Source organism: Ixodes scapularis, unplaced genomic scaffold (assembly GCF_016920785.2).
Source record: "Ixodes scapularis isolate PalLabHiFi unplaced genomic scaffold, ASM1692078v2 PGA_scaffold6__148_contigs__length_123643588, whole genome shotgun sequence".
In the NCBI taxonomy this organism is placed as follows: Eukaryota; Metazoa; Arthropoda; class Arachnida; order Ixodida; family Ixodidae; genus Ixodes; species Ixodes scapularis.
In genome coordinates this window covers 25,291,262-25,317,077 of record NW_024609881.1, presented here as the reverse complement: position 1 = coordinate 25,317,077, position 25,816 = coordinate 25,291,262, and the positions used below count along the sequence as shown (strand labels likewise).

At 46.1% G+C, this 25,816-nt stretch overlaps 1 protein-coding gene across 1 annotated transcript; it reads right to left on the bottom strand.

The window, feature by feature from the left end:
* Positions 1 to 2,613: 2,613 nt before the first annotated feature.
* On the bottom strand, positions 2,614 to 25,147 carry LOC115309144 (zinc finger protein 431). The gene is made up of 4 exons (XM_040217727.2): positions 24,944 to 25,147; positions 23,206 to 23,299; positions 12,326 to 12,424; positions 2,614 to 9,123 (listed from the first exon to the last, which is right to left on the bottom strand). The coding sequence occupies exons 1-4, from the start codon at positions 25,094 to 25,096 to the stop codon at positions 8,066 to 8,068; spliced, it is 1,404 nt and encodes a 467-aa protein (XP_040073661.1). The 5' UTR covers positions 25,097 to 25,147; the 3' UTR covers positions 2,614 to 8,065.
* Between the last annotated feature and the right edge of the window lie 669 nt (positions 25,148 to 25,816).

The window sequence follows — 25,816 nt, the reverse complement described above, 5'->3', positions numbered from 1 at the left end:
TCCGGCATCCTTACCGAGACGCTGATTACGTGCCATGTAACGAGCTTCTAGTAGTGGCATGTAAACAAAATAACGCCCACATTGCCTTTATTGACAAAATATATGGGAAATGGAATCCCAGTGTGCTTTCGTTAGCTCCAAGCTTCAATCTCCAGTTCAATCTCCAGCAGCCTCCCCCCCCCCACCCGAAGAACTTCTCAGCCTGCCCACCCCCAGGAAAATGGAAAGTCTACGCAGCTCGACATGCCTTTCACTGATTTACAGGTGTAACATCGTGTGCGACACCGGACTGCATAAGATGAAGGTAATAAGACAAGCGCTATCTGAGGAAAGAAGAGGGCACATACAAAGAATCTAATTTGCATGGGCATTCAGAGACACGGGAGAGCAGGCACGTCAAGAGTGGCCAGGCCCCATGACGACAGCATTTGGCAGCCCTAAAAGGGGCCTTTGTCAGGGTATTAAAATCAATAAACCGTACACTTGACGGGAAGGTGCGAGTTCGTTCCATAAAAACTGTTGTCAGGTCAGTTCTAGGCAGGGCACTACGGCTCAAATTCGGTTGGAACCAGGGCTTCGACATTGCCTCCTAGGCGCTAAGTGAAGAGGACAATTCCCAGGTCACGTACTCTCCGAATGCAGCAGCTCGCATCTCGTCCGTGATGAGAGCGAAAGCTGCCTCGATGCGCTGCTTCGTCGAGTCGGGGGATGCGGTGCTTGTACACCTGGGACTTCACAAACCCCCAAACGAAAAAGCCGCATATCGTGATCGAGGTCTGGCGACCGGGGCGCGGCCACAGCATGTTCGGTAATCCCCGGCCCATCCAGCGTCCTGGGAAGGCGTTGTCCAGCCAGTGCCTTCACACTCGTCGACCAGTGGGGTGGCGCACCATCCTGCATGAAGAAGCATACGTTCCACCGCATGTGCAGTATTTCCAACTCGAGAAGAAGGAACTTATCCTACATTATCTCCAGGTAGGCACTGCTTCCCGTTATGGTGTTATTGAAAAAGAAAAAAAAAAAGGGAGGACAACAACGCCCTCTCTCCAGTTTCCGCACCAGACTGCTACCTTCAACGACTGCAAAGCTTTCTCGAGCGTCCAGCACGGATTTGTCGAACTCCAATAACAGCAGTTCTGCGTGTTCACCTGCCTGTCCAGGTGAAATGTCGCCTCATCACTAAACAACAGCAACTGCAGATGTGCAATCCCGAGGAGCTCGTCTCGACAAAAGTCGAGCCGCTTCTCGTAGTCTCCGGGCAATGACTCATGAATCAGGCCAAGCTTGTACGGGCGCATCTCGCCGATAGCTTTGCGCATGGTGTACGTGGATACTCTGAACAAACGCACGGCTCTTCTCAAACACAGGTGGGGATCTGCCTCGAAGGCTCCGACGATGAGGAAGCAGTGCTCTTCCTTTTGAGGAGCAACGTGGAAGACGTGTTTTGTTCTTGACGCTACAATCTTTTGCAAAGCGTCAAGCACACATCCAGAACACAGACTTCGAAGGTGGCTGTAAGCCGCAATCCGAAACAAAACTTGCGCTTGACCTTTATAAAGCTCCTCAGTTCAATGTACCAAAGTATGACCCGACTCCATTGCTTGCGCGTTAACTGCCACATAAGGAGTACCAGTTGGTAGTAAAATAAAACAATATGAACCATCAATGCAGGTGCGTGTAGGTGGCTGTCGGCGTTCGTGAAGACAAAAGCAGACGACGTCTGTTTCAATATTTATCGGGACATTTTTTTATAAAAAAAAAACAGTGACTACAATTCCAGACATTTAATTTTGTTTCCTTCTATTAATAACGGACAAAGTTGGGTGCAAGGATACAATACTTTTTTCAGGTATTTTAACTTTGCCGCCAGTCGTTCGGATTAGACAAGTGGGGGAGCGCGGGAAGCTTAGAGGACAAGTGGCGCCATCTGTGAGATGCGGTCGCAAACAGAGGCATTTCGTCTGTTGCGTCTCATGGACGGCGTCCTCCCATAGGCGAAAACGGTTTTTTATCTCAAACTTTCTATTCTGGTAATGGAAAGTGTTGATATTTTGGCATCTTGCTCGAACGGTTCAGGCTACGTTTTGATGGAGTTGGAGCTACCTGCAATGTCTAGTTTATTTTTGCGGTGCAAAAAACCGGGTTCGGACTGCCATTTTAATTAAGGGTTTATGCGCGATGCCAAATACTTCTCACGCTCTGCATGAAAAAACTGCACGAGCTGTTCCACCTATGCCCTTTTATTTGTGAACCTGTGTTGGGACTTGTGGGCTGAGGGAAGACTGGTCAGAAAATGCCGCGGGACATTGCTGGTATTCTTAACGTTTATTGTGCATACCAACTTGAGCGAAGAGAGCTAGATTATTCTCTTGAACAAAAGCTTTGGGAAGGCTGGAATTAGGCTAACAATCGGCAGCACAAAGTGCCAATCTCAATGTGCTGTAAGTGTACACATCCACTTGGCAGTCAATTTTTCGGCGATGAAACTGCTACTGCGAGATCCCAGCATGGTGCAAGGTGGCAAAATAGAAACTTTTTAAAGAGACACCCTGCCAGAAGCACATTTTGCCTCAACTAAGATTTGCAACGGCTAAAAAAAAGAGCAACAATGTGAAAGCTTGAACTGTCAACCTTTACTTCCACAAAACACAAGTCCAAATACAGATTTGTCTTCTGCAGATTTTTCTGAAGACAAGATAAAAGTAAAAAAAAAACAACATATAACTGCAATGGAGCTATGTTTACAAATGTATTGCACAATGTAAAAACAAACACCCGGAAAGCAGCAATACAACGGACACTGCAACATAAGCAGAATCATGGCTGAATTTGTATTCCTTGAGACTTAGCTGCTCTGACCCATCTCATTTTGTTACAGAAATAGAATGTTTGCAACAAGGACAGCATAGAAACCAGCTACTATTCAGTGCTATACAAAAAATGAGCAAAAGGCATAGACTGAAATAAAATGACACGATATGAAAATTATGATGCAGAGAGGCAGGCAACACAGAAACAACCATCAGACCCAAAAACACTGAGTAACAAAAAATATAGACCACCTGGACAATACATAGTGATGCCTCAAAGCAGGTATTGCATAATATGTGATGATGTAAATGCCAGTGCAGAAAAGGAAGGAGAAAATACATTAAGTATGCTTGTGTTAAAGTCAGTACCAAGTTCTCAACACCTTTTTTTCAGTGTACTCTTGAAACCGCATAACACAACTAAAAACATGCACATTGGTACTGGTACATACACATACTCAACGGTACGAGGAATGTATCCCAGCCAACGGAGTGTGACCCGGCACCCCAACGTTTACATGCAGAAGCCCGGAATATGCACCTCTTTCCCGCCTGGAATATGAACATTCGCAGACCACCTAAGAGCACCGGCAAGCAGATGCTTTGCACCGGTTCTCGCCCCGACGCTTTTCCCTCCTTCTAATAAACTCAGTTTAACTGCAATCTGAACTCCACACCGTCACTTTGTAGGGCTTTAGATACAATATCAATTAATCGCTAAACCTGCCGGGTCATGTGGGAACTAAACTGCCGACACCCCAATCGGCAGCACAAAGCACCGCGGTACGTACACATGCCCTTCACTCAATTTCCCGCCGAGGAGATTCCTAAAGATAGCACGCTACAAAACGTCAAAATGAAAACCGGATAAAACATTACTCCCCACTCGCTTCAGTATTGAGATCTGCAAGAGCCAAAAGAAACAACAGCATGGGGCCTGAAACTGCTTACCTTGTCTTAAAAAGAAAAGTGAAATTCTGGTCACACATTTACTTTCTCAAGCTTATATCTTCTCCACAAAGAGGAGAATATGTCAAAGCAAAACAATACAGAAAATTTTATGAGCATCATAGAACACACCACGAGCAAGTGGAAAGGAACTCGGAACAAGAACAGAGGCATGGCCCAGTATGCATTAAGAGGTAGAACATTGAGAGTAAGCTTCTTTGACCCACCTTATTGCATTAAAAAGAATGTTTATTAATTGTTACACTAAAAAGCCCCTTGGCAAGCCTGCTGGCAAGCCATCGTTCCTTAAAGGGAAACTACAACAAAATTTCACTGCCTATTTTTTGGTCTATATATGCTATCGGACACACCATAATATTATTACAAAAGACACGAAGAGGAATTTTAAAACAAATTAAAGGATTAGCAAAGAGTACTTAGTGGATGTCGCTAAAGCCTCGTTTGTAATGCGCGTATAGGAACCTTGACAGGTAGTGAGTGACATTAACCGTCTCTTTGAACCCGACGTCATCCCGACAGCTCTACGGCCAGCCCAAGAGGGGAGCGAGGAACTCCCCACTAAACGGGACTCTCTTTTGTTTGTCTCAGACGTCGCTATTCTTCCTCTACAAGATTATAGATTAACCCTTCACTCAAAAATCACACAAAAGCAGCTTTGCGGTTAGTTGCTGTTGCCTGTGCTTTGCTCACATTTTTTTATAGCAGCAGTCTTACCAGAGGAATGGTGATATCTTCTTAGGCGAGAATTACCAAACTTGTAACTTTATCTCTGGCAGTGCCGAAGATCTTTGGCAGTGCAGTGTTCCGAGAGCCGTCGTGCAGCCCATGTGCATCTTTGAGTGAAGAGCGAGAGCTTGCACCCTATACAGTAAAACTTTGTTAGTTCGACCTCGGTTAATTCAACTTTTCGTTTAATTTGATCATGTTCAAAAGTCCTGGCGAGTGCCCATACAATTCTATGGGAGGAAAAGTTCAATAATTCAAACTCGGGAAGACTCCGCATCGGATAATTCGTCCGAGCGAATGAGCGCGGGCTCACATTGCACGGCACGACAGAAAAACCACCAACGTATGGCGAAACACCAAAACACGGGCCCTTTGCTGCAAAGCCGAACGTGCACAAATATGCGCCTGCTCCTCTACGCCGTTGCGATGGACCCTACCGAATGACAAGAGCCAACGCAACCAATCTGGCATGGAGTAGCGCGGAGAACATAGCAAGTGGTCGGGCGCGCACAAGCCAGCGCGCGCTTTCAAAGCGTTTTTTCTGTAGCATCGTGTGCACTCCATCTTGCGCACCGGAAAGCATAAGTTCTCTTTTCCTCCTTTTTCTTTTGTTGTCGTTACTTTTTGTTGTGTCGCTGAAGGTCTGGCCGTTCGGGGCCAAAGTCGGATCGAAGCTTTCTCAGCGCTCACTCTCAAAGCGCTTCTCTAGCATTGTGTGCGGTCCACCTCCGCGTAGGAGAACGCAAAATTTCTTTTCCTTATGCTTTTTGTCGCCAAGCTCAATCGTAAAACTGAATTGTTTTTTTGTTTTTTTTTGTAGTGCACAATTTTTTGGGGACGTGATGCTTTGGGACGTGATGTTTTGGGTACGCTGCTCTCCGAAGCCTACTTTTGGACGCACATTTTGAGCGCAGACGGCAGCAGACCGTACGCGAGTACTTTGGACAATAAAAGGAAGTTTAATTTTAACAGTTTTTCTGTCCTTTTTTTTAAATTCGATCACTCGAATAATTTGACTAAATTTCAAGGTCCCGTCGAGGTTGAATTCACAAAAGTTTACTGTACTTCATGTCACTAGTCGTGTGAAGTGCAGGCGAAGGCAATGCCAGACGGAGAGAAAGATTGAGCACTAGGAAGGCTGGATATAAGAGGAGGGTGACGAGAGAAAGGCAGACCTCTAGGAAAGTTCCTAGTGCTTGCCCTTTCTCTCTCGCTGGCATTGCCTTCACCTGTACTGCATGCAACTAGTGACACGAAGTATAGACCCTTTTGCTGTTTACTAATATAAACTGCCGCTTGCGTTGAAAGCGACTTCCAGTCATTCTGTCTATGCACGCCTGTCTAGCTTGCTTCTGTCACCAGTGCTAGAAAGTATAAATGCTACACGGACATCAAAGTTGGAGATATAACAAGGCCTTCGGCTGTATATTTTATTGTCTTGGAGGAGGCAAGTTGGTTTACAAGAATATTAACATTTTAACAGATCTCACAGATCTCCCACTTCATTCTTTTTGGCATACACCTGGAGAATTGGCAGGTCAACATGTAATCGACATATCAAACAGCGGTGTTAAGGTTGCCTTTGTTCATTTTTCTTATAAACCAGAAGTTCTCTGGGACGTCAAAGACTGAAGCATAGCCTGGTAGCGGTAACACGACATAAAGCTGGGCAGCAAAAATAAAATAAAACAAAGCAAGCAAAAAGTGTAAGCCGTTTACAACTCCCTGTAACGCCGAATTGGAGTGCAGCTCTTGAGGAGGAGGAGTGAAGGGTACTGAGGGGAGGGTAGACCCCTCCTCCTCCTCCCCTCATTCTTTAATATGCTCCAGGGGGTCACCTGACTCGGGGGAGGGGGTCACGTGACCTGGGGGGTGTCGCGTAACTTCGGGGGAGGGGAGGGGGAGTCACGTGACCTGGGTGAGGGGTGCCACGTGACCTTGGGGGGGGGGGGGGTCACGTGACATTGGTTACGCCGACGGGGACGCCGCTCAAGCCGGGAACGGGCGACTAAGAGGTGCGCTCTAAAACAAAATAGTATAAACTACGTGAATATGTATTGAGAGCAGAGCTATTCCGAGTAAAAATATATTGGCAACACGAGATCATTATGCCGTATGCCATTTCTAGTACTCCAGACATGGAAACGGCGGCCCATAGCAGGTTGCCAGCAGGCCGCATCCTAGCGAGTCGCAGGCCACATACGGCCCGCATGTTTGCCTCTTCTGACCTCAGCAAAGGCTTTGGGACATCGCTTGAACTCTTGTAAGGTTTTCACCACTGCGTGTTTGATTATGCGAGATCAAACTGCAATTGTAGAAACAAGGGTTTCGGGAAGTTTACACATATACACCCGTATTCACCAGGCGTAAGTAGCGCCTGTTTAACCACCGACTAGCGATGTCGTCAACTAAAATGATCACGTGGCGAGCGATAGTCGCCGCTAAGTGAGCGCTTGGTATTTACCGGTCGTGTTTAGGGCCTAGTCGCCCCGCGCGGCTAAGTCGACTAACAAATCTTAGTCATGAGGTAGGGCTAGCTTAGCCGGTATTTAGCGGGTGACTAGCAGCTCAGTGCCATGGCCGACTCGTATCACCGCTGACCGCCAGCGCTAACGAAGCACTTACTGTCTCGGAAGGCAGGGGGACACATGTAAAAAGAATTAGAGGACAAAATATTGTGTAAATAGCCATGTTCAATGGCCAGAGGTACCGCTAAAGCGACCTCAGCAGGACGCTGGATAGCGGGGAAAAACGCACATACGGGTGCATCCATATTTGTTTATGTTGTTGGCGATGCGGCTTTCGTATTTCTTCCTTGAGTTTCTTTTAATTTTTCTTTGTAAAACTCTGTCTCGGGCAATTAGTCTCTCATTGTAACTTTTTCTGCCTAATAAACATTTAAATATTAGTTTTTATATGATTAAATACCCATTTACGCAGCGACGTTTAAGTATGCGTGTCTGTGACCTACCTTTTAAGTTACTTCCGCTTCTTATTTCTGACTTGATAGTCACCCGCTCGTTTCGCGCTTGTGAGTACCGCAGAACTAGTCGATCCTTAATCGCTGATTTTTTCTTAGTTCGTGACTACTTAGTCGCGATACTAACTTTAAAACAGCGCTAGTTAGTCATGACTGATGCATACGGCTAATAGGGCTTTTCACCTGTGTGTTCTCGTAATGATGGGTCAGAGTGCACTTACTAGTGAAGGCTTGGGGACAGAGTGCGCACTTCAATGGATTTCATGTGTGTTTGGTTGTGATAGATCGGACTGCTATCTTTAGCAAAGGCCTAAGAAGCAAAGGTTTAAAAGACTTTTCAGCACTCTTTGATTGTGGCTTTCCAAATGTGACTTCCAAGCAAAGGCTTGGAATATAGCTCACTTGTAAGGTTTTTCACCACTGTGTATTCGATTATGGTTTTTCAAAGAGAAACTGTGTGTAAACTCTTGGGGGCAAACCTCACTTGAGTGGCTTTACACCTGTATGTGCTCGTTTGTGGTAGGTCAGATGGCGTTTGTAAGCAAACTCTTGGGGGCACAGCTTGCACTTGTATGGCTTTTCACCTGTGTGTTCTCTTGTGGAGGATCAGACCGCCCCTGTAAGCAAAGGCTTTGGAACACAGCTCACACTTGTGAGGTTTTTCACCACTGTGTGTTACATTATGCCTTCTCACCTCAGAATTTCGAGCAAAGGCTTGGGGGCAGAGATTGCACTTATAAGGTTTTTCACCACGGTGTATCCGATTATGGTTTTTCAAAGAGGAACTGCGTGTAAACTCTTGGGGGCAAAGCTCACACTTGAATGGCTTTACACCTGTGTGTGTTTGCATGTGGTAGATCACACTGCATTTGTAAGCAAACTCTTTAGAACATAGCTTGCACTTGAACAGCTTTTCACCTGTGTGTGTGTTCTTGTGGTAGATCAGACTGCCCCTATAAGCAAAGGCTTTGGAACACAACTCACACTTGTAAGGTTTTTCACCAGTGTGGGTTTTCTTGTGGTTGTTCAGACTGCCCCTGTGAGCAAAGGCTTTGGAACACAGCTTGCACTTGAAAGGTTTTTCACCACTGTGTGTTCGATTATGCTCAATCACAAAGGAACTCCGAGTAAAGACGTGAGAACAGAGCTTGCATTTGAACAGCTTTTCACCTGTGTGTGTGTTCTTGTGGTAGATCAGACCGGTCCTACAAGCAAAGGCTTTGGAACACAACTCACACTTGTAAGGTTTTTCACCAGTGTGGGTTTCCTTGTGGTTGTTCAGACTGCCCCTGTGAGCAAAGGCTTTGGAACACAGCTTGCACTTGTAAGGTTTTTCACCACTGTGTGTTCGATTATGCTCAATCAGAGAGGAATTCCGAGTAAAGACGTGAGGACACAGCTTGCACTTGAAAAGCTTATTACTTCTGTGCTTTTGAGTGTTGCTGTGCACTTTAAACTTTGAGGCAGGAAATGTGGAAGGAGGTAGGCCCTTGAATTGTTCATCACCATGGGCAACCAAGTGGCTCAAGATTCCATGCTGATCTCTCGTGAAGTAGGTACAGGAACGGCATCCAAACCAGATGTCCTCCGTGACTTTCAAAGGGCAGCTGGTCTTCCCCAACAGTGCAGCTTCATCTCCTAAAATAAAACAGTATTAAGAGGTACATGGCAAGCTTAACCAAGATAGTCAATTGGTTTTAAAGTAACTACATAGTAATCACTGCAGTTCGACATCAACTGAGTGGATTAAAATCTCACTGTGCCCTTTTTATTTCAGTTCCAGAAAACATTTAAAAACAATTAACTCTATTAATTGTTCTATTAGCATGAACAACATTATGTTAAAGGAGACACACAAGGACATTTGTAATATTATTTACGATTACTGAATAAAACTTTTAAGTTATATTGATTGACCTCCTTTTTTTATAAATCTGGTGTCTTGATAAGCTTGTTTTTCATGTCCTGAATGCAATGAATATACAAAACACCTAAAAGAGTCAAATAAAATAAGCTAATTTGCTCCCTCAAACAACCGAGCAAAATTGCAAGAACCTATTTTTCTTGGGGCTAACACAAGTTAACCAAACCTTAAAGGGAAACTGCAAAGAAAAAAAAGTTTTTTTTTAAACAGCCTAATTTGGGACAAGCATGTCAAAAAACAATTTTTCCGCAATAAAAAATATTTTTTACTGCAATATTTATTGCACGAGACTGATTTTAGTTTGCGGCTATTTCGCCCATTTTAAATCGCGCGCCACGATATTGGGATTCCGTAACGTTGAACCCCAATCGGCAGCTATACTTCTCATCGGCTAAGAGTTTGACTGACAGCTTAGGTCTTAGTTGTTAAACCTTTGTTATAGGCTTTGAAATTTTTTTAATGGAAATTCAGCCCGAAAAACAAGGTGGGCAGTCTCTCAGAGGTGGGCGTTCATACAGTCTTTACAGTACCTGTGACACCCGTGATACAGGAGTCGGTAGCAAATTCTCACGTGTCTATCGCATCATGAAATGCTAATTAACTGCGTCTGCAATCTGATGTAAAAGTTCCCGTGTCATGTGGTTTGTAGGTAGCTGGTGCCCTGATATTCTTTACTAATTTTTGATGAAGATTTGCTGCCCAATCCCAAAGGTAGCCCATCCAATGTTTTTCACCATCTATCTTCGTTTTGGGCAGGCATTCTTATTACGGGATTTTACGGAAGGCGCATAACATCCGCAACGAACCGGAATGGAATCAATACCTGTAAATATTAATCACAGTTTGTATGTTGAACAGATGGCTATATCTCTGGTCCTAGATACCGGATTTGAAGAGCGCTTCAAATTTAACCATCAAGGAGCACAATACGTCTTGGGATATCAGTCACGTCCATAACATCATGCGCCTCGACAGGGCAAGGCATACTGTAGTTATGAGCTTTGCCGCCAGGTGGCATCAACACTTTACAATCTAGCTTAATCGAAGTGCTGAAGGACTGAACCACTACACGACTGCACCGTTCCCTCGATCCCATCCTGTATATATGGTCCGTTTGACAAGAAAATGGGAGGTTTTAATTTTTGACGACTGTTGGGACGTGCAAGCCTTTTACGCTTCATCGCACGGTCAATGTCTGCAGTGACAAGCGGTTGCCATGAAGCGCTCTCTGCAACCATCCTTTGGATTAGCGGAATGAGTGCTTTGAAAATGCTTTTGCATACTTTTGCAGTCGTCTCCACGCTTCAAATTGTTAGCAGCTTCATGCTGCTTTTTTTCAGTAACACAATGTGGCTGTCAATGGCCAATTTTTAAACTTTAGGAACTAGAGGAATGGAATGGTGAAGTTCAGCTATTCCAGGTGTGAAAATGGGCCCAGTTTCTCCGTTCCAAGGGGTTGAAAGGAATGGAACTGTCAGAAACTAATTCTCCGGAATGAAATTGGAATGGAATGGCGGTGGCCATTCCGCAACACTGGTGTCTATGTCATATACCTGGTGTGCCTTTCTTCACTGGTTTGTAACATGTTGTCCTATGTTGTCTTTCCCTTTTTCACATGCTGTCCATTCGATTGTTTCCTGTGTTCAGCAGAAATGTTGAGTACGTAATCTCCGTTATTTTAACTATGAATAAAAAGAACATGCGTCGATCCCTGCCTGTCGCCCACTGAAGAACAAGCTGTTTGAGCTTCCTCTGCGGTAACCCAGGAAAAAGCGCTCTGGAATAGTTCAGAGCGGAAAAGGGCGAGGAGTGGGAAGGGGAAGAGGTGAAGCAGGCAACGCAAGCGGCGACGAAGCAGGCTACGTGGGCAGCAACCCATGCGGCTAATTGGCTGGCAAGAGTACTAGTGCCGTCTGTTGGCACGTTTGTCAGCGAAACAGCGTGCGACATTCTTTACCAACCCCTCCCTCTCCTGCTTTCTTTTTTGTCTCTCTTTCGCCTCTTCGCTCGCTCAGACATGGAAAGCGTGTTTCAACAGCCAAGGCTATGGCTGGATACTCCTGCTATTACTACGACGACGACATTAGTCAGCCCCAACACCAGCTCTAGCTCGCTTGCAGCGAGGTCACAGTCAAGAGATTCGGTTATTCGGTCAAACCGTTGTGTTGGTGGATTCACATACTTCAGTGCCTTTACACTCCCCTTTTAAAAGGTCCCAACTACGAAAAAGATTGCTGCGGAAGCTTTATTTCCTGAATGGGATACAATGGATGAACTACTTGGACAGCTTTGGCAGTTCCTCCTAGTTTGTAAATGGGGCGGACCAACGCGACACACCACGCTGCTGCACCCACCCTCTACCATACTACCATAATAACTACCATATAGCCATATCATAACACCCCCCCCCCTTTCTCCTTAAATCACTTCACTCACCCCTTCCTGCCATTCCTTCAGCCTTGTCCACTTCCAACTTTTTAAAATACTTTATTCCTTGTTCTTTCTCTCCCCCCCCCTTTCAAATCACAATGCAAAAAAAAGGATGCCTCCCTCTATGCATTTATCGGATTTTCCGTGCTTACGTTCAGCCATTTCCCTCGCCTCTCCCCATCTTGTATGTATTTGTGTTGCACTCGTCATATCTGAAGTCGACCTAGAAGTCCTACTTCTTAATGTAGCTCTTCTTGCCTCTGATAACAATGAACTCTCTTTTTTGAATTGTCAGAAATGTTCACTTTCCTTAATCCTCTTTTCCATTCTGGCCTCACATGTTCCTTTTTCTGCTTCCCTTGCTGTCTTCTTACCTGACTTTCTATTTTGCCCATTTTCTAGAATGTAGGTGGGAAGACCACGTGCATTCTAGAGAATGCCCTGTCCTCGATTCATAGAACAAGCTGGAGAAAAAAAATGACTTACCTTGACTTGAGGACTGAATCGGTTCCATAGAAACTGCTCTCGGGTCAGGTTTGTATGACTCACAGGACAGCAAAGGAGGCAGCGGATCACTTGAGATGCCTGGGATCAAACACGAAGAGCAACAGCACTAATTAAGAACAAAGCCATCAAGTGCATCAACCTAACGAGACAGCTAGAAGAATGATTCGTTTCAGACACATTAAAAGGTTCATAAAGATGAAGAAAAATTAAAAAGCAATACCTGTGCCCCTAGCAATGAGGGTAGCTTGTGCCATCTGACTTATAAAATCTTTGAGGTGGATTTTACTTTTAAGGGGGGACATAGGCCTGAGTTTCAAAATTTTTTGAAATTTTTTTTTTTTTTTTTTTTAATTTTAAGGTTTTTGGTTTTAGAGACTAATTATACACCCTTACACTATATTTCATAACCATGCGCCAAACAGTTACGTTGATATAAAATATTTTCAACACATTGTAAGGCAGTAACAAGGTAAAGGAGTTCAATGTTTGAATGCATTTTTCTCAGTTCTACTTTTTGCTGCAAATTTCATACGAAGGAATCTTTTGTTCCAAGGTAAAATTATTCTAAAATCACAATCAAGATGTTTCTGAACTGAAATTTAGTAGGGAATCGGGCTATCTACTTTATTTTGTTTTACAATAAAATCCTCATTGAGAAAAAAAACTATGTTTTTAAAAATTGACATAGGACAGATATGCATGTCAAATTTTGAGGTAATCACTCTTCCTGAAATATTTACATTTGATTTATTAAAACCAGATAGCCCGAAGTCCCACATCCCCCACTTTATAATCAAGCAGTTAAAATGGTGCTTAATAGCTTCATTTGCATATCATTGGCTTCTTAACGAAGAGTGACACATCTTCTTCAGTAGGTATGTAAAGTTGTTCTAGAGAGCTGAAAGTTTGCACAGTACACCTACATCTGAAGTTAAATCTCCCCTGCAAATTTTATTCTCATCACTTGAGTAGTTCAGAGGTTCAACCTCTAGCCCCCTTAAATCAAACATTCCTTCTTTTTTTTTCGTAGCACTGCTAGTAGTATTGCGGAGAAGATCGAACAGTCACACCTCCAGCAGTGCTCTTCACAGTGGCGTAGTAACGGGGGGGGGGGGCCGGGGGGCAGTGGGCCCCGGGTACCAGGAGTCTCAGTCACGAGGGGGGGGTGCCACTTAAGGCGGCAATCCCCCCGGCTTGACTGGTTCGTAAGTGGCAAAGAATGTGTAGACGCATGAGGTCACCACTCTTCCATCACGAACGTGTCTGGTGCAGAGTCGCAAAACTGGCTTGGCTCGCGCAAGGTCATCGCGCACCGGCGGAAAAAACAAGCGCGGAAAGTGCGGGAGCACTCGAGAAAGAGCTGTGCCCGGGCACGCCGAGCCAACGCCACCTAGTCTACGCCAAACCCAGCGCAACACGACGCTGGCTTGCGCCGACCACGGCCGGACTGCGCCGAAACAGCAAGAGAAGGTGCCAGACGAAGAAGAAAGAAATCACACGAAGGTCTTACACGAAGGGAGTCGTGGGGAGGGGGTAAACGTGTTGGGTAAACTCTCAACGTGTCGTCTCCCTCACCCCGAGGGGGAAGTGCCGAGAGGAGGTGCTGGCGAAAGGCTTCTGCTCAGCAAGCTCCCTCGCTCTCTGACCCCGCCGTAAGTTCTAGAAGCGCGTCGCTCGCCGTCGGGAGGCGGTCACAATGTGGTGTTCTGGCAAGTGAATTCGTAAGGTTGTGACTGCGACGGCGTTTCCCTGTTGCCACAGCGTGCCATGTCTGGAGACCGTCGAGCTTCCGGAAATCTGCGTGGACGGACTAGCTTCAGCGCCGCAGTGTACCGTATGCCAACGATTGTTTGATTGCATTACTTTCCATTTTAAGGCGTGCGGTTTAAAGGCTCGTTTTAGCGACAACATCTTACCGAATAGCCTCAAAACTCTGTTTAGAGAAAATGGCGGCCGCCGGCATGCTGTTGCTTGCCGAATCGTTAGCGGTGAACCCTTGGCGGTGCACGCTCGTTCTTGATATTATATCATATTTTCCCGGAGCGATATTGAGGGTGACCACAAGGTTTGTTTGGAAGCCTAGCTTGCTGCTGCGTACAGACCGCATTTCTCTAAACTGAGCCATCACGTTCTCTAAACCAGAGGTGCGCAAAGGGCGGTCGCAGGACGATGTCTGGGGGTCGCGGGGTATCAGGGAGCCGACGAGGTGCCGATGGCGCTTTGACACTGCTTCAAATATTTTACTGACAAGTGCTACCTGCATGTCTTTAAAGAGATACTGGAATGAAAATTGAAATTTGACTATCGTGTCCATAAATGAGATGAATGTGACCTATAATACCCGTAAAGAGTTTCATTTGCATGAGAGCGCATGTAAATAAAACGCTTAACAAAGCCATGGTCTCTCGCCGGCGGCCTTGACAGCGTAGCACACTAAGTATGAAACGGAGTATAATGTCTGAGCGAAGTTAAAGCTAGAATGCGCTGACTATTGTTGAAGTTTGGGCTAGCTCGTTCTTGTCGGTGGGTGTCTTTGCGCTGTTTTAACCTTTTAATCTAGAATGCGTCCCTGCCTTGCACGTGCACTCGTGCAATCTATGCACAGCCCAAGGCTAAACGCTCGCGCTTGTAGCTTCGGCTCCGCTCATACTTACGGTTCAAGTTTGATCAAGCGTAGGTATGCATACGAATGCGCTGTACTTCCGTGGTGTTGCGCTGGATTGTGAGGCACTTAACGTCACAACAGTCCATTGTGGCCAGCTGCTTTATTTTTATCTTCGCTTTATGGCTTTTAGCTTGCGGTCTCGGGGAGCGGGGGGGGGGGTGACAAAAGACCCAAGGGCTCTGGGTGCCAGATGGTCTAGCTACGCCACTGGCTCTTCAGCTGTGATTCCTAAAAAGTGTTTATTCTTGTTTTTGTTCCAAGAAAGAGAAGATGATTAGAAGGCCGCTCCTTGTGCAACTAAAGCACTGGTCAGAGCAAATCGCTCGTGCCGAGACCATGCTAGGCAAGGTTCAATTTCTTTGTTATACTGCGTCAAGGGTGGAACTCATTAAATGTATTTGGGAGCAGCCACGGGAGCAGCTGAAACCGCTGTTTTGGAGCGGGTTGGGAGCAGCTAAAACAACATTCTGGAGCAGGCTAGGAGCAGCTCAGATCAGTTTTCATTGCACTTCAGCTTGTGTCTTAGACGAGCACGGGAGCAATTTCAATTGTTCTTTCCAGCACAGATGAACATGAGTGGTTAGGAACCTAGGCAGATGGGATAACAGTATAACAGATGCACAAACTTGAAACTTTGGGAGCCTTAATGAGAACCAAAAAGCAAGTACCATATGTTTCTGAAGATGGTGTCCTTGATATTTTCTGAGCGTCTTTCAGTGGCTCAAAATGCAAACCTGCACTGCTTATCGCACAACCCACACGTGCTTGACATAGTAGCTATATGTGCAAACCTCTTGACATGCGTAAGCAACGGACGCGCAGTTGCGTGGAGGAACAGGGCAACAAATTTTGACTTTAACCTATTGTGCAACTCAATATCCAAGCAGCAGACTAAGATTAACCGAGTTATCGTATTCAAAGCGATTAGCAGGAGCAAGGTTAAAGTACGCCGAGCAGATCTACCGCTCGCGTAACAGCTGCTGGCCGGCTAGGTTTCGGATCGGACCGCATTTCAGTTCTATCAAATCACAATTTATCTTGCGGGAATGCGGTTCCAACTTCTAACTATGAAGTACTAAAAGTAATCTTTTGCTCATTTTTTTTCAACTGGCTGACGCTCGGATCCCGGGCCGCAGAGCCTCAGGCAATCTGACGCATAACGACTCGACCTCACCTCGGCCGACTTGCTTAACCGATGATGGTTGAAGAATGACAATCCAATCGCAGGTATAGCGCTTCAGATCCGATCCCCGAGTTTTTTCGCGCGCTTCCGACTCGGGATACACAGGGAGAATAAACGGAACAAAGGATTGCAAGGCCGACCAGGCTAAACGCGCTCATTGTTGCCAATCGAGAAACCGAAACCAAGACAAACTACAATTTTGTTTTGGCGCACGTTGTGTGATTTGGTGCATAATGGCGCAAGGTATTGGCTGTAGCCAGACTTGTACGTAACGCGTTACAAGTAATTGATTACTTGTAATCAATTACAGTTAAGTGTAATTTTGTAACGCTTCAATTACATTTGTCAAGCTGTAACGCTCGGAGTAATTCAAATACTTTTTTTCTGTAATCAATTACAAAATCAATTACACAATTGCCAATTACATTTTTCATTCCACAATTATTTTTTTTCTCACAAAAACCAACATAGTCACTCAGCCATGGAGCAAAAATGATTGACATTTTTTTAACATCTAAAAAAAATAAAACTAGGATTAGTCGGCAAACCCTTTTTTCTTTTGCGCCACGCTCTTCTACAAGCGCGCCACCAGCCTTGGCTGGCGAGTTCCGATCTCGTTGCAGATTGCTGATAAAGTCGACGGGAAGCGGGAACTCGCTATTGACTTTTTAGTGGCTTTGTTCCTTAGGTCGACGCGTCAGCTACACGACAAGGTCCGGGTCTGAAAACAAAAAAAGGGAACAATAACCAAACAAAATTGTGTACGCAATATTTTACTGTGTATTTGTGTATTTCTGTCATCGCAATAAGAAGTAACGTGAAAGTAACTTGAAAAGTAATCAATTACTTTGCAGTAATTGTTCAATTACTTCTGGGAGGCAGTAATCAGTAACGGTAATCGGTTACTTTTTTGACTGTAGTAATTGTAATTGTAATCAGTTACTTTTTTTCAGTAACGTGTACAAGTCTGGCTGTAGCGCAGTTTCCACGAAATGGCGCAGGATGGCACAGACAAATGCGTCTGGCGCAAGATGGTGCAAATGGCACAGCCGTTCCACCCCTGTGCGTTAGTAAACACCAGGCTATGTGGACAAGCTCGATAAAGCACCCGCCATAGTTCAATCTCCTGCCAAATAATATAAACATCAGTTCAGTCACAGTAGTCAGCATAAGTCGAGAATCACTGGGACATCCGTGCTTTGTATGAAACCTGCCTCTGGCACGAAACGGCACATCTGGCGCAGTAGTCGAACCATTGCTCATTCCAAGCTGGTCAAGAGGGGCATTGCGTCATCATGCCTGCAAGCTGCCCTAGAAAAGTCTTGCCACAATACGCTCCAAATGGGGTGGCAGGCAGGAGGGCTTGGCACTTGCAAGTCACCCAGCGTCGGGCTTGTGCCCATGGCCAAAGAGCTACTTCAAAAGATTAAGACAGAACACAAACAACATAGGGAGCGACAAGACAAGAGATCACGCGACCCTGGAAAAAAGGGGTTGATAAAACTGAGAGAACTGCTGGAAGCATTTGGGATAGGAAAGGAAGGCGCAATGTGCGCCAGTCAAACGTGGGTTTGTTTACGTAAGACTGAGGTAGCCTTTTTGAAGCATGTGTTGACATGATATGTGGATATTTGGTTGGACGTTTTTTCTTATATTAAATAATCAGTCGGAAGTTCAGCGCTTGTCCCGGTCTACACCTTACTGTATTTGCACGAATATAACGCGACCACAAATATAACGCGAGGGCAGGTTTAGATGCCCTCAAAAAGAAAAAAAAATATTATTGCTATTATAATGTGAACCAAGGCCGCATCAATTTCTCGCACTCGGGGGCATAGCAGATGTGAAAAGTCAATGGAAATGGAAGAAATATCAGTTTATGTTTTGGCTGCACTCATCCTCACTGCTCAGGTCCTTCCGTTTACAATCCACTTGGCGACTAAACAGATAAGCAGCAGCATGGCACCTGCTTGTCTGGTAGTTCCTTTTTCTTCTGTGCGAGCTCCTCGGCAGCCCACAATCCAAACTAGGCACGAAGCAGAAGCACCAACACACAAATATCAGATCACTCTGGAGCAGAAACTAAACAATGCGCAGGCAGAAAAAAGACTGCTGGATCGGATACACGATCACACTTCTTGTTCTGGTCCCTCTGCATAAACGAATACCTCGTGTTGCATGATTGCATAAACGGTGGTCTTGGCTTGGCTTGTTGACTTAACTTGGCCCAGAATTGGCCAGTGCCCGCATTCCCACATTCCCGCATGGCGCGCGCGCGCGCACGCTGAGTTTTTGCGGCGTGGTGCGCGCATTGTACAAACACAAAAGCGATAAAAATGCTTTTTTATGTTTTCTATTCGCCCCTTCACGTGGCCTAATAGCTAATAAATTCCCTCCCACACCTCAATTTCTTTTCCCACCCAATCTCCTGCACTGAGCCGGAGGGATGGCTTTCTCCAGACTCGCGCGCCTCGTGGCTGAACTCGATTCCGAATATAATGCGAGGTGCATTTTAGAGCACGTAATTTCGAGAAAAAAACTTGCGTTATATTCGTGCAAATACGGTACTTGTCTGATATTTGTGTGCTGTTTCCAGTTGTGCCATGAACCAATTCACCTGCATCGCCACTTTGATCCGTGCTGATTGATAACACGCCGCGCGACACTGTTAGCGCGAATATGACTTCAACTCTTCTTCCCATTATAGTTGGAAAGTCCTCTCCCCTTTAAGTGAGGGTGAGGAATTGAAGCAATGGTTTGGGAGTTCCTGTGGCTGGAAAATCCCAGCTTGCGCTACGTGGCCCTGTTGGCAGATCCCATATCATATGTGATCACAAAGGCCCTCAGAGAAATTTCCGAGCACAGCTGCACAAGCTCAAAAACAAAGTCTTTCAAGAGCCATCAACGGATCGTCCAGTCAGGTGATATGCGATTACCTGCTTCCAGTGCCTATTCAGGCCTCCCACCATAAACACCAATGCACAGTGTGCAGCATCCTTAGGTCGATCTAGTAGTGTCATATCACCAAAAAAAGAGTTGTGCGAACGGTCATGCTCATAACCCTGCATGATCTCCGTCTCATCAAGAAAAAGTATGCAGTCTTTTTCGATGTCCTCCATTCTCAGTGTCTCGCTCTTTAAAACATTGAATACCTCCGTAAGAATGAATGGAAGGAAGCTTAAGCCTTGCAACATTTGAGCAAGGGTTTTGTTGGATGGTAATGGACAGCCCAGTGTCCTCAGTGTTTCATAACCTGATGTCCCACAAGCATATTTGATTTGAAGGGCTTGCTTGATAGTGTTCACAGACCATGTGCAGCCTTAGGTGTTGTTTCTTGAAAGTGCACGAAGCTCATCATCATTCAGAAACTTCATACTACCCTTGAGATTTTGGAGTTCCTGTTCTAGTGTTTGTACCTTCTTCTTCAGGCTTTTAACGGTTCCCCTAGCCATCTGGTGATTTTCTTGAAAGTTTGTGTACTTTCGTGCGACATCAGCCAGTTGTTTTTTTAGTTCTGCACATTCTAGCCCATCAGGACTCTTGCTAGTGAACAGGTTGTCCCTAGCTGCTAAGTGATAATGATCATGAAAGTCACTACCAGGTGGTGCAAATGCATACGGGACATTCATATCATACACAGCAGGAAGAGGTGAAGAACTCCTACACTCATCTGTACTCATGGCAGATGCAGTAGCTGCACCTGCTGGCGGGCAATACCGACACTGACCAGGAAAGTCTTCTTTAGATGATGGGATCTCGGGACTGGGTAGAGCAGGTGGTGGTGGAGAACTCAGGCTCTCACCCAGGTTCTCATCAGGTGTGGCAGCCACCTGACAACCGCCCTTGGCTGCTGAAGACAGAGCAAACGGAAGGGGACATCTTAGCTTCGGTGGCTTTCTTCGCTTTGGAGCCGCTCGAAGACATAGAGCAAAGTTTCCTAGAGACTTCAAAACAGGTATGTTCCTGTTTTTACCTACTCCAATATGGATATTCACGACTCCAGCGACCTATAGGGGGCGCCACCACCAAACAAACATGGCGGCTGAGTCCAGGTCACGTCGGCTCGGCCGGGCTGCCTGAACGGCCTGAGCGGGTGACGCATTCAATTTAACAGATTTTTTTTTGTTTAATGCCAAATTTTATAGGTATCTGAACTGCGACGGTTACGTGTAGCCGGTGCACATAAACTTGCAAAGCATAGTTTTGGTTTCCCTGTGTTTTTTGTTCTTTTCATGTCTAACTTTCGTTTCACAGATTTCGTTCAAAACCGAAACCATGGGCTCCGGAGAGAATAGACTTTAATCAGTTCTGATAATCTAAGGAAAGCAGCGATGACTACAGAATTGTTCCACCAGCAGCAATTTTCAGCTAACTCGCATGCCTCGACCATGCGACTTATCTGTCCACGAAATCGAGCTTTTGTGCGGTCAGCAACACAGGCTGTAGGAAAATTACAAAAATGAAGTGAGCGCTTCTTGAGCCAAGGAGCATTTTAACCCGCTGGCACCCCACTAAGTAGCTGATACTCTTATTTCAATTTTGGTTTTAGTAGCAATCGAGAACTCATTTTGACGAGCGGGTTATATATTATATAACGTACTATGCCCCACTAAAGCGATATGAGTATATTCTTCGGGTTGAAATATGAGCTAGTTGACTAGCTATTAGGTGAACTGCTGAATAATATTTGACAGACAGAGAGATACTACTTTAATTTAGCCAAATGGTTCTAGCCGGTCGCACGGAGACGAATGCGGACAAACTGAAGAGTCTTCATCGGAGATTCACGCAGAACCTCTCTGCATTAAACTTGACTTCGAATCCTAAACGGAGAAAATGAGTATTTTCTGTGGCCGCTCAACCTGAGCAATGTAGACGTATATTGCTGATGGCTTTGACGGGGGTATAATATAAATATTGGAGGCGCGATAGATCATAATGCCGTGACAGCTTCAAACTTAGCAAGACGTGTCCCCCCCCCCTTTTTTTTTTTTTTTGAAAGCAGATAATTTTCTTTATTAACCATATGCAGCGAGCAGGTTTTGCTGAATCAAGTAATTGCGAAATCAGCCCAACTCCTTCAGTGTGGTTCAGGGGCTTTTTCGGCGAAAAGCAGCCAAGATGAATAGCCAACGCACCGACCGGCGTGGGTGGCTCAAACTTGAAGCTAATTAAACACAACCAAACTCAAGAAAAGCAGCTGTCGAACCTTCCCATTCACTTGACTGCAACATTGGTGTTCCATCTAGCGAAACACCTCGTCCGTCGTCCTCAGTCCACTGTTCTACATCCTTATAAAGAAACCACTTATCAGTTACCAAGTAGTCGTCACTTTGAATGTGATTCGAGACAGACAAAAAATCGAAACGTTTTTCCGTGATTCCTCCCCATCCAGGAAATCGAAAGCACGCGACCGTGTGTTGTGGAGTAAACGGGCTTCCAAACACGTGGTAGAAGGAAACAACCTACTGAGGCTTCACCACACTAATGAACACTCATGCAAACTTTCGGACCTTCGTCAAATTACATTGTTCGCCACCGCGCTGACAACACGTGTCCGCGAAAGCCATCAGAGACGCGAAAGGACGCGGAGCGACCTGGTCCGGCTGGTTCCCGGTTTTCCCGCTTGGTGGCGTCCGTTTTGCTGGAGTCGCGAATAGATTTGCTCGCTCATGACTACTGCTATCGTACGAGAAAGGGTGGGTACTGCAGAGACATTTAGGGGTCTCAGCCATATAGGACTTCAATAACACTTGGAAGTATTTCTTCTTGGGTTTCAAGAGCATCATTGTTTGAACGGAATGGAGAGACAATGGAATGAAAGCCCAAACGTGATCCTGCCAGTCTCACCTGGTCAAGCCTAAAGTGTTGATGCAGTTGTAGCTACACGCACCTTAGCGAATGCAAGCAATTGTGACTTTTTAAATTGCAATTTGCTCATGATTAATATGCTGCCGTTTGTTGTTATGTACATTGCAACTGAAGATTGAATCTATAGTGATGTTGTTGTGCAACATGGCTTCGTTAGTGTCCGTGCACAGCGTCAGTCCGTACTGAGACCGCATGTGCTCTAGCAGCCACTGGTCATATCCGCCTTTAGGGTTAACGTTCAAGTACCCCATCATGATCCAAGGTCAGCGCGTGTACCAGGGCACCAACACTAAATAAAGCATTAATTTTAAACAGCGTGCAAGCGATTTAGCGAGCGACAAGACAAGTGACGACGAAGAGGACCCACTGTCACTCAGTCAGTTGCGTGACGAGGGAAAACTGCATGAAAGCGATAGAGCAAGTGATCCGAGAGCCGCTGCGATGTGGCTCCACGCAATAGCTTTTAAATTCTGTGCTTTGTACTTGGTGTGGGACATGTCCCAAAGGATCCTCCCTCACTCCACCTCATCGATGTGGTGTTCACTGAAGCGATGCTTGTCGTCGGGGTTATTACCCATCGCAGCCGGTGATCAAACAAAGCTTCTCAACAATATACAACCTAAACTAGCCATGCAGTCGCGCTAGCGAACCGGTAGAGACGTAAAACGGAACATTTGGTGCTATTGGCTAATCGCTTCAGTCACTTCCGGGCGACGAGCAACAGTGAGAAATTTCTGTCGCTCATTGCCGACTTATTGCTTGCCACTGTCACTCGTCTGAACCGGATGTAAGCGATTTAACGAGCGACGTCGGCAAACGACAAGAGACAGAGACTTCTCAGTGTTACTTGTTACATAGCTCAGTCCTGGACTTCACCCAGCAACGCAAAGAGCAACGGAAAGAAATCTCCGTTGCTCTTATTGTTGCTCATTAAAGTACTTACCATATTTTCCGGAGTATAAGACACACCTGTGTATAAGACACACCCCCCACTTTTCACAAGTTTCTAAGTAAAAATTAGAAACTAAGATGCAATGCCAAACATTGTGGAAAAAAAGTGACTTATGTATGAGACGCACCTGTGTATAAGACGCGCCGCCGGAAATTTTTGGAAAAAGAGTCGACGGTATGCATACTTACGACGGAAAGAAAACAAAGTTGGGATTGCAGTCGGCTTGAGCTTTTGCCACCCATCAGCTCTCCTCTCCTCGAATGCACAGGGTTCAAAGTGGGCCTGGAAATAGCATATGGGGCATCAATAAAGAATAAAGCTATACGCACTCCGTCGTGCACATCGGCCAGAAAAGGCTATACGCACTATGCGACACTCGAATAAAACGAATGGCTACAACAAGTTTTCTAAGTGGTGGCATAGCACAGTGGAAAGGTTCTGCTTTATACGTAAGTGGACGCGGGTTCGATCCACAGTGTGGGCCTACTTTTTTTTCTCAAACATTTTGTTTTGTCGAGGCATTTGGCGATATCTACGACATTTCTTTCTTACGATCAACACTGAAAAGAAAAAAAACAAATGTTGTCGACGAAATTTTGCAGAACTAAATGGTATGGGATTCCCTTTCCGGAGGTGCAATCGGGAACAGCGGGGCTTGGGCTGCCGGCTGGGTGCCACGAGGCGGCGTATACGGGTTAAGTTTCGTAATTAGCAGCCGCACACTGCTGCCGCGAAGCGGTGTGAACGCAGGCAGGGGGGTGTTAACGAGTTCCCCAGTGATACACACGCAGGGGCGGATCCAAGGGGGGGGGGGGGCCGCCGCTCTCCTTTCCCCTTTCTCGGAGGGCAAACCCCCCGAAATAAAACCAACTACCGGCCTGCCAGGTGGTAAAGACTCGGTACTCAAGGACGAGGGTTCAAAGTAGGGCAGGTCACACCCTAGCAGGCACACTTAAACTCTAAACTTGGAGATGCACTCCGTCGCTTCAACCGAGACTAAAGTCCGCGGAGTCGGTTTCAAAGCACGGCTTGGAGCCAATAAGTCCGCGCAGCGGCGCACATCTAAGGGCCATCGGTGCAGTGTGGTTCTGTGGCGGCAAAAACAAAAGGTGCAACCGGAGTCCTGTTTATGCTACCTTCGATTCCCCCACCCCCCCATACGGAGTTCTGGATCCGCCCCTGTACACGCGCCATTCGAAGAGGGTGACCCAAATGACACGAGCTCTCCGCATAGTGCGTATAGCCATTTCCAGTCGAGCAGCACTATGTGGTGTGTATAGCTTTTCTCATCAATAAAAGAGGTTAGACGGTGACATAACATACTTTCTACTTATCGTTATTAAAGTTAGCACTCCATTAGAAACAAGACAGTAGTCGCAAAACTAAGCGCAAAATTTTGATAGCTAATCATTACTTTCGGACGTTCATCAAACGAGAAACTGTTCGTACAGCACCAGAGCGATATCTGCAAAACAACGCCAATGCCGAGCTCACATTCTGCATTAGCAGCGTCGAAAGGACTTCGGGACGAAATGGAGGAAAACAACAACATTCTGCCGATGGTCCGACTGCTTGCGGGCGCACACAAACGGGTCCATATCACAAGAGCGAATGACATTTTAGCGAACGGCGACATTTGAGCGAATGGTCATTTTAGCGAATAACGGGGGCGCGCGTTAACCCATCCGTCGCGCTGCGCTTTACGCCGCTTCGCGGCGACAGTCTGCGGCAACTCATTACAAAAATATGAACTCACTTGGCCCACCCGAAAACGCCGCTTCGCGGCGTCCGACTATTCGCTAAAGTGTCATTCGATGAAACGTGGGCGTTCGCTAAAACGTCATTCGATCAAGTGAATGCCTCCCCTAGCAATCAACTGCGCGGCAAAAGACGCGGCGATTGCAAGGAAACAAAGTTGGTACTCACGCTGCACACATACGACCTACGGCTCAGCTCCCAGTCGTCGCGCTTTATCTGTACGAGCCACAGACGCCTCCGTTTGGCGTTTGTCGGAACGCCGTATACCTTCCACCCATTCCTCGAGTGATTCGAACACTGCGGCACGCAGCAACCCGACATTTGCAAAAGACTTCGCGATCCCACGCGTGCATCGACAGCCGATCGGGGTGGTAAACTGGTAAACTGGCGCCGGGGTTATGGTGTACTAGAAGACTGGTACCGGGGTTAAAGATAGTGCTCTAGCAGAGCCTCCTAGATAAGTGTACTATGCCTCAGAGCCGTATATGTAGAGAGTTTGGTCAATGGGAGGTGCGGGCAGACCCAGGGCGTGCGGCAGACTCGGAAAGAGGGCTTGGCATGCTCTCTTGACCAACCAGAAGCCGAAAAGAATCCCCTGGCGGTGGTAGCGAGAAACAGTTCTGAGCCGATCGGTCCACAGTGAAATCATAACCAGTGGTTATGATTTCACTGATAAGCGACAAGCTTATGATAAGCGACACGGAAGACGGATGCGACATCGCGACGGATCTGCTGCGTAGCTAAGTAGCCTTTGATTTTTCATTTTCACTCTTTGCAGTTTGTTATCCAACTGTGTATGGGGTAGTAGCGCAGAGTGTGGGATATTGTTTAGTTGGGGTAGTTTGGCTAAATGTGGCGGTAGCGACAGGGAAGTTGGCTTAGCGGGGCCACGTGGTGCTAGAACAGTGCCGTTTGAATTTTTGGCGGGACACGTCGCTGAAGAGCGACGAATGAGTTTAGTGTTTGCTGTCATTTAGTCTACGCGTGTGGTCACGTAGCCGGGTAAGTTTCCGCGGACGTGGGAGACGCAGAGGCATGGCG